The sequence below is a fragment of the Leptodactylus fuscus genome, chromosome 2, assembly GCF_031893055.1.
Source record: "Leptodactylus fuscus isolate aLepFus1 chromosome 2, aLepFus1.hap2, whole genome shotgun sequence".
Lineage (NCBI taxonomy): Eukaryota > Metazoa > Chordata > Amphibia > Anura > Leptodactylidae > Leptodactylus > Leptodactylus fuscus.
The window spans coordinates 262,200,385-262,216,208 of record NC_134266.1 but is presented as its reverse complement, the minus strand read 5'-3'; the positions used below and the strand labels follow the sequence as shown (position 1 = coordinate 262,216,208).

General features: G+C 43.8%; 1 protein-coding gene across 1 annotated transcript in view; it reads right to left on the bottom strand.

The window, feature by feature from the left end:
- The window catches only part of MRE11 (MRE11 double strand break repair nuclease), a 152,013-nt gene that overhangs the window by 103,855 nt on the left and 32,334 nt on the right, over positions 1 to 15,824 (bottom strand). The window contains exons 5-8 of the mRNA XM_075266124.1: positions 14,954 to 15,041; positions 14,666 to 14,807; positions 12,155 to 12,269; positions 9,569 to 9,754 (exon numbers count right to left, since the gene is read on the bottom strand). Coding sequence (XP_075122225.1) covers positions 9,569 to 9,754; positions 12,155 to 12,269; positions 14,666 to 14,807; positions 14,954 to 15,041 — 531 coding nt within the window. The remainder of the gene's footprint in view (positions 1 to 9,568; positions 9,755 to 12,154; positions 12,270 to 14,665; positions 14,808 to 14,953; positions 15,042 to 15,824) is intronic.

Below are 15,824 nucleotides of genomic sequence, written 5' to 3'. Positions count from 1 at the left end.
GTCTCACGTATTCTCAGAATTACAGCAAAAACAAGATACAAAGTTACATTTCATATCCCATACCTTATACACAGTACGAAAACCTTACCCACGCCTGTATATACCCACTGCTACAATCACCGCAGACGAAGTCGCGGGTACCAGCTAGTGCCAGATAAATTAAGGTCGTTTTAACTCTGCAGACTTTAAAGGGGTTTCTACAATCAATGGCCTAACCTTAGGATAGGCTATCAATATTAGACTGTGGGGGTCCAACACTCAGGACCCCGCAGACCCCAGCATTGAAGTACTGCATCGATGCCCCACTGAAGTCGCTGCTACGGTTTGGACGGCAAGTGAGCAGTACAGCGAGAGCCGCCTCAGTACTGGCGATCTGCAGAGAACTACCATTGATAGTCTATCCTATTGCAGAACGTGGATAACCCCTTTAAAGGGATCCTATCAATCATTAAAATGTTTGTTTGTTTTTGCTCACTAACATGTAGGAATAACCTTAAGAAAGGCTATTCTTCTTCTACCTTTAGATGTCTTCTCCATGCCGCCATTCGGTAGAAATCCCGGTTTTCTTTGGTATGCAAATGAGTTCTCTCGCAGCACTGGGTCAAACTTCTACGCATGCACAGTCGGCTCTGCCATCGGGCCTCGGGCTGAGCCAACTGCACAAGCGCACGGCCATTTTTTGTGTACTAAGCTCATGCAAGCGGACACAAAAAAATGGCCGCGGGCATGCACAGTCGGCTCTACCTGAGGCCCGTTGGCAGAGCCGGTTGCACATGCGTAGAAGTTTCTCTCGCAGCATTGGGGACGCCCCTAGTGCTGTCTGAGCCCTAATTTGCATAGCAAAGAAAACCAGGATTTCAACCAAGCGGCGGTGCGGAGAAGGCATCTAAAGGAAGGAGAAGAATAGCCTTTCTTAAGGCTATTCCTACATGTTAGGAACATGTTAACTTTCCTTTTGCCTCAATATATCCTGAGATAAATAATGCTTTATGACTAGCTTTTACTAATAAACACAAGATTTTGCAACACTTTGTCATGAGATGTCTGTCCAATACATATCTATGTATGGCCACCCATTAATGGGATGGATAAAGGAACTTCTCACCACTATTAGCAATCCCTGTGGCACGGGATCATCCCTCCTGCGGTGGCCACTCCCGTGGCACCCCCCTTTCCTGTGGCGGCCCAGCCTGGCCCTGCATTTCTTTAATACGCCACCCTCTCCCGCCGCAACCACGGCCCCCATCCCCAACTCCTGCAACTCCCCCCGCACCCTCTACCTCGGACCCCACCCGCATCCCTCCCCAGGACCCCTCTTCAAGTGGAAACTGCCCCCCCCCCCATGACCCCTGCTCCCGCAGCCCCACATCACACATCCCTCCCGCGGTGTCCCCCCTGACCCCCACCCCCCTGGAACCTCCTCCTGCGGACTTCTCCCTTCTCCAGACGGCCTGCCGCCATGAAGGCCCTCTGGTCTCCCCTCGTCCACATGACCCCGTACCCCCTTCACCCCTGAGTGTTCCTCGGTGCGCAACCTGCAACCAACGTCCATGGCCCCAGGCTTCCGCGCCCTGCCACATAGTGTCGCGGCAATGCTTCAGTGAAGTGTCTGCCAGTCTATGGAGGTAGCAGCATATACAGGCCAGACTGAGCCGAGCAGCAGCGCTTCCCGAACATGTGCAGCCAATGGTGTCCTGAAGCGGCTGCTTGTCCGCTGGTGTCCTAAGTAAGGCTGCATGCAAGCATCGCCATGTTGTTCATTTTTCACCCGGGCCGATGGCTCCGCCCACACAACAGCAGCAGCCAATCGGGTAGCAATGACGTCATTTCAGGTCCTTGAATTTCGCAGGAACTGAACTTTACCGGTCGAGGTCGGGCAGCCTGGGAGTGTAGGCGAGAAGTAAGTAGCCTATGTTTCAATCCCGCTGCCAATGATTGCAGGCAAATCCGTGCGGGCGTGTGGCCGTGATTGAGGAACAAACAGCCAAACCCACAAACATCCAAATAATATTAGTAGGATGTGGATAAAATATGAATTTATCGTGTAGGATTCGGATTTTACTTGTGTTCGTCGAAAGAGCAAGTGAAGGGTTAATGGACATGTCTCACGTCGATATTATTACCGCGCTCATCTTATAAACCTGAAGGACCGCTGCAGTCTGTGTTATAGCTCACGTCTTTCATTCCCTACAACTTTATGACTCTTTATTTTACGTATTCCAATCACATGTAACAGAAACTGAAAACCTTCAACCTAGAATCTTATTTATTAACTTTCCTCCACGACTCACAGAAGTCGAGAGGTTTACTGCCGTAAATGGTGAAATAATCCGATCGAGTAGGTTTTCAGCTTTTAATACATGTGGGTGGAATAAATAGGAGAAAAAGAGTCGTAAAGTTCTTGGGAATGATATAAATCAGAATAAGAATTAACTATAAAAAAAAAGTAGTCCATAAGGTTAATAAAATCTAAAGAAGTGACCAATACGGACATAATATATACCAGACCAATCCTACTAATATTATACATGTGAAGGTTTGTGTGTTTGGATGTTTGTTCCTCAATCACGCAAAAACGGCTGAACAGATTTGGATGAAATTTGGCACATAGATAGATTGTAACCTCGATTAACACATAGGCTATCCCGGTAAATGACATGGTTTCACAACTGTAATGTATTTATGTTCACATACTATATTACACTGCTCTTGGCAGCAGCCTTATCTCCGCCAGGGCTGTTATCTCTCTATGTAAACACTCAGCTAGCCCTCAGTTCATTGTGTACAAGCATTTGCATATTATCTGATCTGCTCCAGGCAGTGCTGACACACTGGATGGGAAAACCACTTTAATCTAAATTGGCAGTTTGCTACTTTTAAACATGACGGGAAAAAGAAAATCTAATTTGTTGCAAACGAGAGCTATGAAGGAAGGCAGAAGTCACAGAGTTTTCCTCAAGCAGAGATGAGGGGGATCATCGGCGCCAACAACCCACTCATTCCATGGCGTCCCAGCGAGCTGCTGAGATGCCGGAACAATCACGGGCACAGCGCGAGGAACGACTTTAGTGGCAAGCCAACTTAACAGCTGACAAAACGCCGGAGAAGTCGGATCATCGATCCAACAACACGCTCATTACATGGCGTTCCAGCGAGCTGCTGAGATGCCAGAACAATCACAGGCACAGCCCGAGGAACACGTTTAGCAGAAGGCCAGCTTGAGAACTGCCGAAACACCGGAGCAGGCAAACCATTGACAGAAGCAATTTGCTGAATATAGGCGGATCATCAACGCCAATAACACGTAGACGAAGTTGCGGATAGAGGCTAGTATAATATATAGATAGGATTTCACTCCCAGCATAACTTCACCGGCAGGATACTCGCCCCTCTCCATGGTGCTGAAATGACTCGTGTCTGCTCTACACTCACCGGCCACTTTATTAGGTACACCATGCTAGTAACGGGTTGGACTCCCTTTTGCCTTCAGAACTGCCTCAATTCTTCGTGGCATAGATACAACAAGGTGCCGGAAGCATTCCTCAGAGATTTTGGTCCATATTGACATGATGGCATCACACAGTTGCCGCAGATTTGTCGGCTGCACATCCATGATGCGAATCTCCCGTTCCACCACATCCCAAAGATGCTCCTCTATTGGATTGAGATCTGGTGACTGTGGAGGCCATTGGAGTACAGTGAACTCATTGTCATGTTCAAGAAACCAGTCTGAGATGATTCCAGCTTTATGACATGGCATTGCATTATCCTGCTGAAAGTAGCCATCAGATGTTGGGTACATTGTGGTCATAAAGGGATGGACATGGTCAGCAACAATACTCAGGTAGGCTTTGGCGTTGCAACAATGCTCAATTGGTACCAAGGGGCCCAAAGAATGCCAAGAAAATATTCCCCACATCATGACACCACCACCACCAGCCTGAACCGTTGATACAAGGCAGGATGGATCCATGCTTTCATGTTGTTGACGCCAAATTCTGACCCTACCATCCGAATGTCGCAGCAGAAATCGAGACTCATCAGACCAGGCAACGTTTTTCCAATCTTCAATTGTCCAATTTCGATGAGCTTGTGCAAATTGTAGCCTCAGTTTCCTGTTCTTAGCTGAAAGGAGTGGCACCCGGTGTGGTCTTCTGCTGCTGTAGCCCATCTGCCTCAAAGTTCGACGTACTGTGCGGCGTTCAGAGATGCTCTTCTGGCTACCTTGGTTGTAACGGGTGGCTATTTGAGTCACTGTTGCCTTTCTATCAGCTCGAACCAGTCTGGCCATTCTCCTCTGACCTCTGACATCAACAACGCATTTCCGCCCACAGAACTGCCGCTCACTGGATGTTTTTTCTTTTTCGGACCATTCTCTGTAAACCCTAGAGATGGTTGTGCGTGAAAATCCCAGTAGATCAGCAGTTTCTGAAATACTCAGACCAGCCCTTCTGGCACCAACAACCATGCCACGTTCAAAGGCACTCAAATCACCTTTCTTCCCCATACTGATGCTCGGTTTGAACTGCAGGAGATTGTCTTGACCATGTCTACATGCCTAAATGCACTGAGTTGCCGCCATGTGATTGGCTGATTAGAAATTAAGTGTTAACGAGCAGTTGGACAGGTGTACCTAATAAAGTGGCCGGTGAGTGTATATTATGGCTCACTTATAGCGATACCAAATTTCCATAGTTTTTTAGATTTTATTACTTTTACATAATAAAAACTCTTTGTTTCCTTGTGCTACATTCCGTAACACGATTATCTCTCCAGCGGTGTAGCTTCATGAGCGCTTATTTTTTGCAAGCAGAGTTGCAGTTTTTATTGCCTCCAGTTTGTATTACATAAAAGTCACAGATTAAAATTCATTCAGGATTTTAAGAGAGAGGATGAACATAAAAAAGCTTTTCTGGCACTGACCTGAATATTGTTATTTTGTGCTTTTTGCTCTTTTGACTTCATACAGAGCGATTGAAGCAAAGAGTCAGATGTATGTCACAGCTGACAGCTGCTACTGACGCTCACGACCGCTGAGCCCATGTCACATATTTACAGCACGGTGCGGGAAGCGCTTAAAGCGAAACGGCGATTATAAAACCACCTTTCAGAAAAGAATTGTACAAGTGAATATAAGAAACAGAGGAGAGAGAAGTCAGTCAATTAGTGGGGGCGGAGCTAGGAGGCAGCAGCAGCAGATAGTGAAGCCAATTAACGGAAATCCACGCCCCTAAAGACCTTTTCTGCTCATTTGCATAGGGATAAAAGGACGATTTTTACAAGAATGAAGCAGAGGTCCTGAATAAGTAACACATCAGCCCTACAAGGTACTGGGATTAGTTTATATCTCAATTTTGTGCTGACAGACTCCCTTTAAAGTACTCCATAGTCCACAAAAATGAATGTGTACTGTATGTACTGTATGGACAGCACTGTTTCGGTCTTTTGGGCCTCCTCAGCATAGCATAGCTGGGAATCTGTTCCTTTTAGAATAGAAATACTAATTTGGCAATTAAATCCGCATCATGATAGTAGACTTATTAACTGAGTCATGCATGATGTTAAGGAGGCTGCCCTCTAGAGGGCGGCATACATAGGCACTGTTCTCCGAATTACATCCTGGAGAATAGATTTGCATATTTTTTACCTAGAATCCCTAGCGGAGCAGGAATGACTTGTAAGTCTCCGTACTGCCTATGTAGGCACACACTCTCCCTGATGTGTACGATTATTCCCTGACCCTGGTCTATAGTCTCTCACTCTGCCAAATCAGTATCCCTGCGCTATGCTGAGGAAGTCCAAAAAACCAAAACAGCGCTGTCCATAGCTGGGAATCTGTTCCTTTTGGAATAGAAATACTAATTCGGCAATTAAATCCGCATCATGATAGTAGGCTTATTAACGGAGTCATGCATGATGTTAAGGAGGCTGCCCTCTAGAGGGCAGCAACAGAGGCACTGTTCTCCTAATTACATCCTGGAGAATAGATTTTCATGTATTGGACGACGATGAAAGAGACTACTTTACAGTGTACATCCATCACTTAAGACCAGGGCTGTGCTAACCAAAGGGGCAAATGGTACAAACGCACCCGCCGGGCCCCAGACTGAGCAGGACTCACGAACAATGTTGTCTTGCAGCACTGGAGCCCTGGATGCAAATCCAGGCAGGGATGACATCTGCAAGGACTTTGTATGTTCTTCCAGTGTTTGGAATGGTTTCTTCCAAGTACTCCAGTTTCCTTCCACACTCCAACAACATAGTGATAGGGGATTTAGATTGAGAGCCCTATATGGCTCAACATTCATTTTCTCCTATTATAAATCAGTCTTCCACTATATGTACTAAAAAAACAGCAAGTGAAACAGAATGGAAAGTGATCGATTCGGTGCTGCCATGCATAAAATTGGTTTCTATTTTTGCCGACTATGCAAATCCTGTGCATAACATATTAAATCTTATGCGGCACCTGTATATGGCATCTGCTCCTTACCACTTAAAGGCATCCAAGTGAAAACTAAGTTTTCTTTGTTATTGCAACCCACGTCTTAAAGAGGACCTTAAACAACCTCCACCAATTCTAGTACTTAGTCTCTATTAATAGTGGTCGCTCCACTGACTCCAGCACAGTTGAAATTTTCTCGTTCGGCCTCACCATTTCTGAGCAACAAGCGCAGTTAGATTTGGTGCCTGATGTGCTATTTAGTCTCTGCACTGTCAGGTGGGCGGTGTCAGGAAGGGGGGCGTGATTCAAAGCTCCAATCAGTGTCAGAGCTCAGAGTCACATTCCTTGTCAGCTCCTACCTGACACCGCCTCCTGACAGTACAGAGACTAAATAATATATCAGGCACCAAAACAAACAGCATTAATTGCTCAGGAATGGTGGGGGCTAGAAAAAAAAATCCAACTGTGCCAGTAGAGCAGTGACTATTAAAATGAAGTATGGAAAAAAACATTAAAAAAAAAAAAAAAAAAAATGTATAGAGCTGAACTTGGAGGTGGCGAAAAATCCTCTTTAAAACAGACCCTATTCTTCGAATGGAGTCAACTGGGAACCACAGAATTGGTTCAGTTCTGCCCACCCTTCATTCTCAGGATTGGTGCAGATTTTCAAGAGTTAGACCTCCATAAATAAGAAAGTGATGGCGTATTTTAAAAATGTGGTATGATGTTATAAAATGGACAAATCCCTGAAAAGAGGGTTTTCCATGATCACAACCAGATTTAATTTTTTTAGACAATTTAAAGTATTTAAAGTAATACATTTTTGCAAATATAAATAATTTTAAATTTTGCAGATTTTAAAGATTTTCTCTAACCATCTTAGTGGTGACATCTATGGTCTTAATCAGTTGCAAGTGGCTACAACCATGAATGCTGATGTCCTTATTGTCTCCATGCTATCTTCTCATACTTGTAGTGTCCTCCTGATAGCCAGCCATGATGTCCTTATTGTGTCCGGGTTATCTTCTCATACATGTAGTGTCCCCTCCTGATAACCAGCCATGATGTCCTTATTGTGGTCAGGTTATCTTCTCATACACGTAGTGTCCTCCTGATAACCAGCCATGATGTCCTTATTGTGGTCAGGTTATCTTCTCATACATGTAGTGTTCCCTCCTGATAACCAGCCATGATGTCCTTATTGTGGTCGGGTTATCTTCTCATACATGTAGTGTCCTCCTGATAACCAGCCATGATGTCCTTATTGTGGTCGGGTTATCTTCTCATACATGCAGTGTCCTCCTGATAACCAGCCATGATTTCCTTATTGTGGTCAGGTTATCTTCTCATACATGTAGTGTCCTCCTGATAGCCAGCCATGATGTCCTTATTGTGGTCAGGTTATCTTCTCATACATGTAGTGTTCTCCTGATAGCCAGCCATGATGTCCTTATTGTGTCCGGGTTATCTTCTCATACATGTAGTGTTCTCCTGATAGCCAGCCATGATGTCCTTATTGTGTCCGGGTTATCTTCTCATACATGTAGTGTCCTCCTGATAACCAGCCATGATGTCCTTATTGTGGTCAGGTTATCTTCTCATACATGTAGTGTCCTCCTGATAACCAGCCATGAGGTCCTAATTGTGGTCGGGTTATCTTCTCATACATGTAGTGTCCTCCTGATGCCCAGCCATGATGTCCTAATTGTGGTCAGGTAATCTTCACATACTTGCAGTATCCTCCTGATAACCTGTCCATAATAAGGACAACATGGCTGGGTTTTTGACAAGTCCTAGACCCCAGACCATAAAAAGTTCCTACATTCATTGCTGTACCATTGGCCATGGATCGAGACAAAAGATGTCACCACTTAGAGAAAATCTTTAAAATTCAGCAAAATTAGTTATTGATATTCGCAGAAATGTTAGCCTTTTAATTGTCTACAAATTTACACATGGGAAAGCCCCTTTAAGACTTATTGGACGTCCTGATATATAATCGTCTTCTGATACAACAAGCATTAGCCATTCTATAAGTTAATGATCCAACGCTGACAAGAAGCCGCTCTTCACAGTCGTAGACCCTCAGGCTGTGAGCACATGGGGAGCCCGGCCGGCGCTGACAGCGGAGCACTACGTCATTCTGACAACAGTACGTTATGTTATTGTACTAGTGGAAGGATATGTCTCAACGTAGCACTTAAAGGGGTTTTCTGGCCTTAAACTGATTGTTCACACTAATACCTTATGAACAGGGTAGGTCATCAATATGTGATATTTGGCGCTCCAACACCTGCACCTGTACAGATCAGATGTTGAAGCAGCCTTCGGTTGTTGCTAGTGGACGGTGAAGTAATAAGAGCAGTGCGGTATCCCCGACCACTGCTAGGTCATAAGTATAATTTTGGTGGAGTCCGACACCTGAAGCAGCCCTGCACTTAGTCAAGTGAATAGGAGCGGGGTTGCAGTTCCAGGTGGCGCCATTACAGTGTAAAGACTCCTTATACTGTATACAGCTTCCTATTTTAACAGTGTACTGCAGCCCCGCTCCCATTCACTTGACTAGCATACGGGCTGCTTCCAGCTGTATACCTAGTATACAGCTTATGGGGGCTGAAACACCGGATCAGGTCCAAGGCCGCTTTAACAATAAGGCCAATGGTGCACTTGTACTGGGCCCTATAGTAGCGGTAGTGGTAGAGTCCTGTATTTCCCACGGTCCAGGGCGGTGGGTCCGGGCTGTCCCAAGTCATCAGCGTCTGGAAGACAGCAGAAGGAATCCACTCCCTGCTTCACCATCTACTGCTGTCTACATTCCCAGCATCTTGGGAGCAGGAGGCGTGACTTACATAGAGTCTTGAAGAATCTGGGACCAGATTGATATATACAGTGGTGAAAACTGAAGAGGGACATGACACTGTGGAAGCAACCTGGGGGGACGTGACACTCTTATTTTAACCAGCTGATCCGTGACGGTTTTGGGTGCCGTACACACACTTATCTTCTATTGATCTTAAAGGATAGGTCATCAACTAATAAGCCCAGAAAATCCCTTTAATCATTACATAAAATTGAAGCAAAGGCTGTACATAGCGTTCCATATAGGCTATATACTGGACTTACTTCTTTACGGCCTCTCCAGGGGACAGGGATGTGGCCACCGAGCTCCCAGGCTGCGACACATAGAAGAGCTGCTGCTCGTTCCTCACCGGCGCGATCTTACACTCGTGTTCGTGGCCCCAAATCACCAAATCCAAAAAGTCATCCAGAAACTGCTCAGGGATGTAATTTGTGGCTCCGTGCTTACTCCTGGAAACAAACAACAGAAAGTTAACAGGGTTTTTCCCAAAAAAGAAGCTATCAATATCCATAGGAAAGGGGATATCATGCAGATCAGTGGGGGTCCGGCAGCTCAGACCCCCAATGCTCAGGAGAAGAGATGACTCTCATAGAAATGAATGGAGCGGTGAGCACACTGCCCGACAACCACTACACTGAATGGTTGGACCTCCACTGATCGGCAAGGTATCCCCTATGCTACCAGCTTCAAAGGGGAGGTATGAAGTCATGTCAAATAGATCCACCACAGAACCTGCTGGAGAAACTCAGCCATACTTATTATGGTTACCACGTTTTCCAGGGTAGACATATTGATGGCCTGTTCTTATAGGCCAATATGTGATTGGTGTGGGTATGACACCCGGGACCGCTACAGATCAGCTGGATCACTGAATACAAAGCACGATGCTGTAAATATTATAGTGGCTGGACTTGGTATTGCAGTTTCACTGCCTTCATTTGAATGGGACTGAGCTGCGAACAGGCCATGTGACTGATGAACAGGAATTTAAGAAGGGTATGAGGTCACCCTCTTTAGGGCTAGTTCACACGTGAACAAAGGGGCAGATTTTGACAGCGGATTTCGCTTCCAAATCCGCCCCTTTACAATGGTGGTCTATGTAGGCTTTTTTTTTCCGCTAGTGGCGGGCTGCCACTAGCGGAGAAAAGAAAGGACATGTCCTTTCTTCAGGCGGAAGCCGCGCGGCTTCCGCCCCCGACAGCTCCCTCCTATGTCAGCTCATTCATTTGAGCTGACAGCGGAGGGGAAAGCCGCGACCGCGATGATCGCGGCAGGCGGGTTTTGACAAGAGAGAGACGCGGCTCACCGCGTCTCTTTCCGTGTCAAAACCCGCGCGGGCAGTTCACGTGTGAACTGACCCTTAAGGGTATGTTCACACATGTCTGCTTTCAAGAACGTAACTATTAGAGACTCTCCTTGTAGCTATTTGAAGAGGCCATGGTGCTTAGGTGTGACATTCATTACCGAACACAGTGCCCTCCATGCTGTAGTGGCTGTCTATCATCTATCTCCTATCTATCTATCTATCTATCTATCTATCTCCTATCTATCTATCTATCTATCTATCTATCTATCTATCTATCTATCTATCATCTATCTATCTATTTCCTATCTATCTATCTATCTATCTATCTATCTATCTATCTATCTATCTATCTATCTCCTATCTATCTATCTATCTATCTATCTATCTACTATCTATTTCCTATCTATCTATCTATCTATCTCCTATCTATCTATCTATCTATCTATCTATCTATCTCCTATCTATCTATCTATCTATCTATCTATCTATCTATCATCTATCTATCTATCTATCTATCTATCTATCTATCTATCTACTATCTATTTCCTATCTATCTATCTATCTATCTATCTATCTATCTCCTATCTATCTATCTATCTATCTATCTATCTCCTATCTATCTATCTATCTATCTATCATCTATCTATCTATCTATCTATTTCCTATCTATCTATCTAATCTATCTATCTATCTATCTATCTATCTATCTATCTCCTATCTATCTATCTATCTATCTATCTATCTATCTATCTATCTATCTATCATCTATCTATCTATCTATCTACTATCTATCTATTTCCTATCTATCTATCTATCTATCTATCTATCTATCTATCTATCTATCATCTATCTATCTATCTCCTATCTATCTATCTATCTCCTATCTATCTATCTATCTCCTATCTATCTATTTCCTATCTATCTATCTATCTATCTATCTATCTCCTATCTATCTATCTATCTATCTATCTATCTCCTATCTATCTACCTCCTATCTATCTATCTCCTATCTATCTATCTATCTATCTATCTATCTATCTATCATCTATCTATCTATCTCCTATCTATCTATCTATCTATCTATTTATCTATCTATCTATCTATCTATCTATCTCCTATCTATCTATCTATCTATCTCATATCTATCTATCTCATATCTATCTATCTATAGTCAGACTGCACACACTAGAACACGCCCAGCGCCTATCTGTAGAAATCCGGGCTACTACTTATGGACTATTCACAGAGCTCCCTCAGATATAATCAATAACAGCATTTCTGTAGAAGTCAATGGAACTCATAGAAGTCTACAGACATGGTTGAGCATGCTCAGTAAGAGTAACACTCTCGGGGACTGGTAGCGGGAACGCAAACTGCACGTTCTCATTCTGCTAAGGGACATAAAAGCAGGATGATAATCTGACTACAGCCCCATTCCTCGATGATATGGGAACCATGTACATTACAAAAAAAACAAATGAAAAATGACAAGACATTCACTGACACACAGCAGATGTCCGGCCACCCCAGGAGGGAACCGTACCTGTTCTGATGAATGACAAATAAGTTGAACCAGCTGGACTCCTCCTCCCGGGGGCGCAGCATGGTAACCTGCTTGTTAACAAACATTCGGTAAAGTCGTTCATCTGGAATAGACCCTGAGGGAAGAGAAAGCAGAAGATGACAATATGGAAGCAACGACATGTGGCTGGCGGGACGCCTATGGTAATGCGCTGTCATTTATCATACAGCACAAGGCGCGGATCCATCCCAAAGTGTGCAACGCATACAAAGCTCCGGATACTTGGCACAGACAAAGATTTAAAGGCGATGTCCATGATTCTTTTCTTAGTTATAGCCTATCTTTAGAATAGGCCATAAATATCTGATCGGCAGGGCCGCAACAGATCAGCTGTCCCTGTTATCAGGGTGAGTTTTCTAACCTAGAAGTCTATGGAGAGGGAAGAGGGAGGAGGATGCTGGAAAAGACACATGCGCAGCACCTGCTACACTGTGAATATATAACTATAGACAGTAAGATAATGTCCTGCCACTGTACAGGCCATAAATCACTTACCAGCTAGCAGCAGCCTCCTCCTCCCCCCTCCCCTCTCCATAGACTTCTATGTGTGAATATGGATATGGATACAGGTAATAGTCTATGGATGGAGGGAGAGAAAACCAGCCTAATAAGAGGAGAAGAAAAGATGTTTCTTCCATTAGATATATTACAAAGTTTCCTCTCCTCGCCTCTACTATTTACGTATGGAAACTGGTTTTATAAGTGGAGGTATACGCTTTATTATCGCCCTGTCTACTTATCAATTTCTTCAATTCTCAGGAGGTTTTACATCCATATGAAGAAATGGAGTCGCCAAACCTATTTCAGTCTTTCCACATCTTGGAAGGAAAATACTTGACATTTCAGAAGGAATTGGTGTAAGACTCGATGGATTCTGTGCAGCCAATGCAAACTGTATTATTAATGTGGGGGGATCAGCATATAGCGGCAGAGCGGGGGAAGTTTCTACGGGGCGGCTACATCTGTATCACGGATATTGTCAGCTTTCTCCCATTATATATGATGGACGGAAGGATCAGACATCGCAAGGCGCTTAATCTTTGACCTATGCTGCGCAGGGAGTAACTGCTGCAAACTTCAGGATGATTACAGGTCTCCCAATACTGTAAAAGAAGCCCATGGAAGGAAATAGCACAATATCTAATATGCACATTAATTATTTAGAAATCGTAGAATGAGAGTTTCTGGATTTTTTTTTAGATTCTGTCTCTCACAGTTGAAGTGTACCAAAGATAAAAATTATAGAATTCTCTAATCTAATTCAAGGAAGAGATAGAGAGAACCTCACAGAGAGGGAATAAAGAGAACTGTGCAGAGAGGAGATAGGGTGAACTGAGCAGAGAAGAGCAAAATAACTATGCAGAGAGGGGAGAGAGAGAACTGTGCAGAGAAGGGATAAAGGGACATGTACAGAGATCAGAGAGATGTGCAGAAAAGGGATAGAGAGAGCTGTGCAGAGAGGAAGGAAAACTGTACAGAGAAGGGATAGAGAGAACTGTGCAGAGAGGAAGGAAAGCTGTGCAGAGAAGGGATAGAGAGAACTGTGCAGAAAATGCATGGAAGGGATAAAGAAAATGTGCAGAGAGGACGTAGAGAGAACAGTACAGAGAGGGGATAGAGAGCTCTGCAGGGAAAGGGTAGAGAAAACTGCACATAAGCGGGTAGTGAAAGCTATGCAGAGAGGAGAGAGAGAACTGTGCAGGGAAGGGATAGAGAGAACTGTGCAGGGGAGAGATAGATGAAGATTAATATGCAGAGAGGAGTAGAGGAAATGTGCAGCCACATAATTCTGTCTGATCATTAAGGGAGAGCGCAGGGGGTCTGCATGGGTTCAATGGCAGGTTAAAAGAGATAGATAGCTAGCTAGCTAGCTAGATAGATAGATAGATAGATAGATAGATAGATAGATAGATAGATACGGTAGATAGATGTCCAAAGGAACGCCAGTTGAACAACAAATGAATATACTCCAAATGCAAAGTTTCGGTTCACTGAAAATGGGACAGTGTTCCAGCTTTTAGAGTGCTGCCAAGTTCTTCTTTATTTACAAGAGATTACACAGCCTGATCCTCTAGGCCTGCACCCAAATCCACAGAGGGTTATTATAATGTGCTGCTCTGAAACATTATTAGATACGGTAGATAGATAGATAGATAGATAGATAGATAGATAGATAGATAGATAGGAGATAGATAGATAGATAGATAGATAGATAGATAGATAGATAGATAGAAGATAGATAGATAGATAGATAGATAGATAGATAGGAGATAGATAGATAGATAGATAGATAGGAGAGAGATAGATAGATAGATAGATAGATAGATAGATAGATAGATAGATAGATAGATAGATAGGAGATAGATAGATAGATAGATAGATAGATAGATAGGAGATAGATAGATAGATAGATAGATAGATAGATAGATAGATAGATAGATAGACAGACGGACAGACATAGATAGGCCTTACCTAGTCCATACATAGCAATCTTAGTCCGGCCTTTCTGCAGTAATATTGGGCTGATGTCAATTTTCTCTACAGATGTGGATCGTCCAAAATGATTTACAAGTCCGGCACAACTTAGTAAATCCAGAGCACAGAGACCATCCGCCTGTGAAGAAAGAACATGGAGGAATAATCCGCTATAGAGGATGACGGTCACCTATAGTTAGTCCCATCATCCAGCGCTGGGGAACATACAGGTGAACATATAGACATAAGTGTCCCTTTATGAAGGCCTATATATATAATAATTACCCCAGTGGGATCGTCGTGATTTCCATGGACACTGAATACTGGAATAGAAATGTTAAGGTTGTCATCCTGATAATTCACCCAGGGAAATCTGCAAAAAAAAAAAAATCCATAGATGTTATCCATAGAACCATAGAAGTAGTGACCTCAATGTAAATAAAGAGGATTGAGAACGTTCAAGTCATAAATGGTGATATCCATCCACATAGTTTGTTTTTTGCAGGATGAGCTGTCATTTTGATAGCACTTTTTAATATGTCCTTTTATGGAGCTGTATGAGGGCTTGTTTTTTATAATGCAAGTTACACTTTTTGCGGGTACGACTTTAGGACACATACTGCATGACTTTTTGATCCATTTTCATTTCATTCAGAGGAGGAGAGAGGTGATCAAAAAATGACTATTTAGGCAAGTCCTATGTACTACATAGGCAGGTCTGGGGGTCTTCACAAGATGCCAGGCTGCTATGATAACCAATCGGCACACTGCTCTTGTTACAGGGGAGGAAAATTGCCCCAGGGTCTCAGGTAGTCCTAATCCTCCAGCCTCTCAAGATCACTACTGACCGGGGCATCTGAGGACTTAGAAGTCTGTGATTATAGTTCTCTCTGAGCTGGTCATTAAACCAATACGTCTTAAGGCCACTCCAAAGGGCAGTGAGTAAGTAGCCTTTCACAACCTCCACCTACAGTTCTTTAAACATGTAATAGCCGCTGTTCCTCTGATTCTGGCACAATTGGAATTTTTTCTCTAGCCCCCACCATTCCTGAGCAATCAATGCTGTTAGTTTTGGTGCCTGATAATACTATTTAGTCTCTGTACTGTCAGGAGGGCGGTGTCAGGCAGGAGCAGGTAAGGGGTGTGATTCTATGTC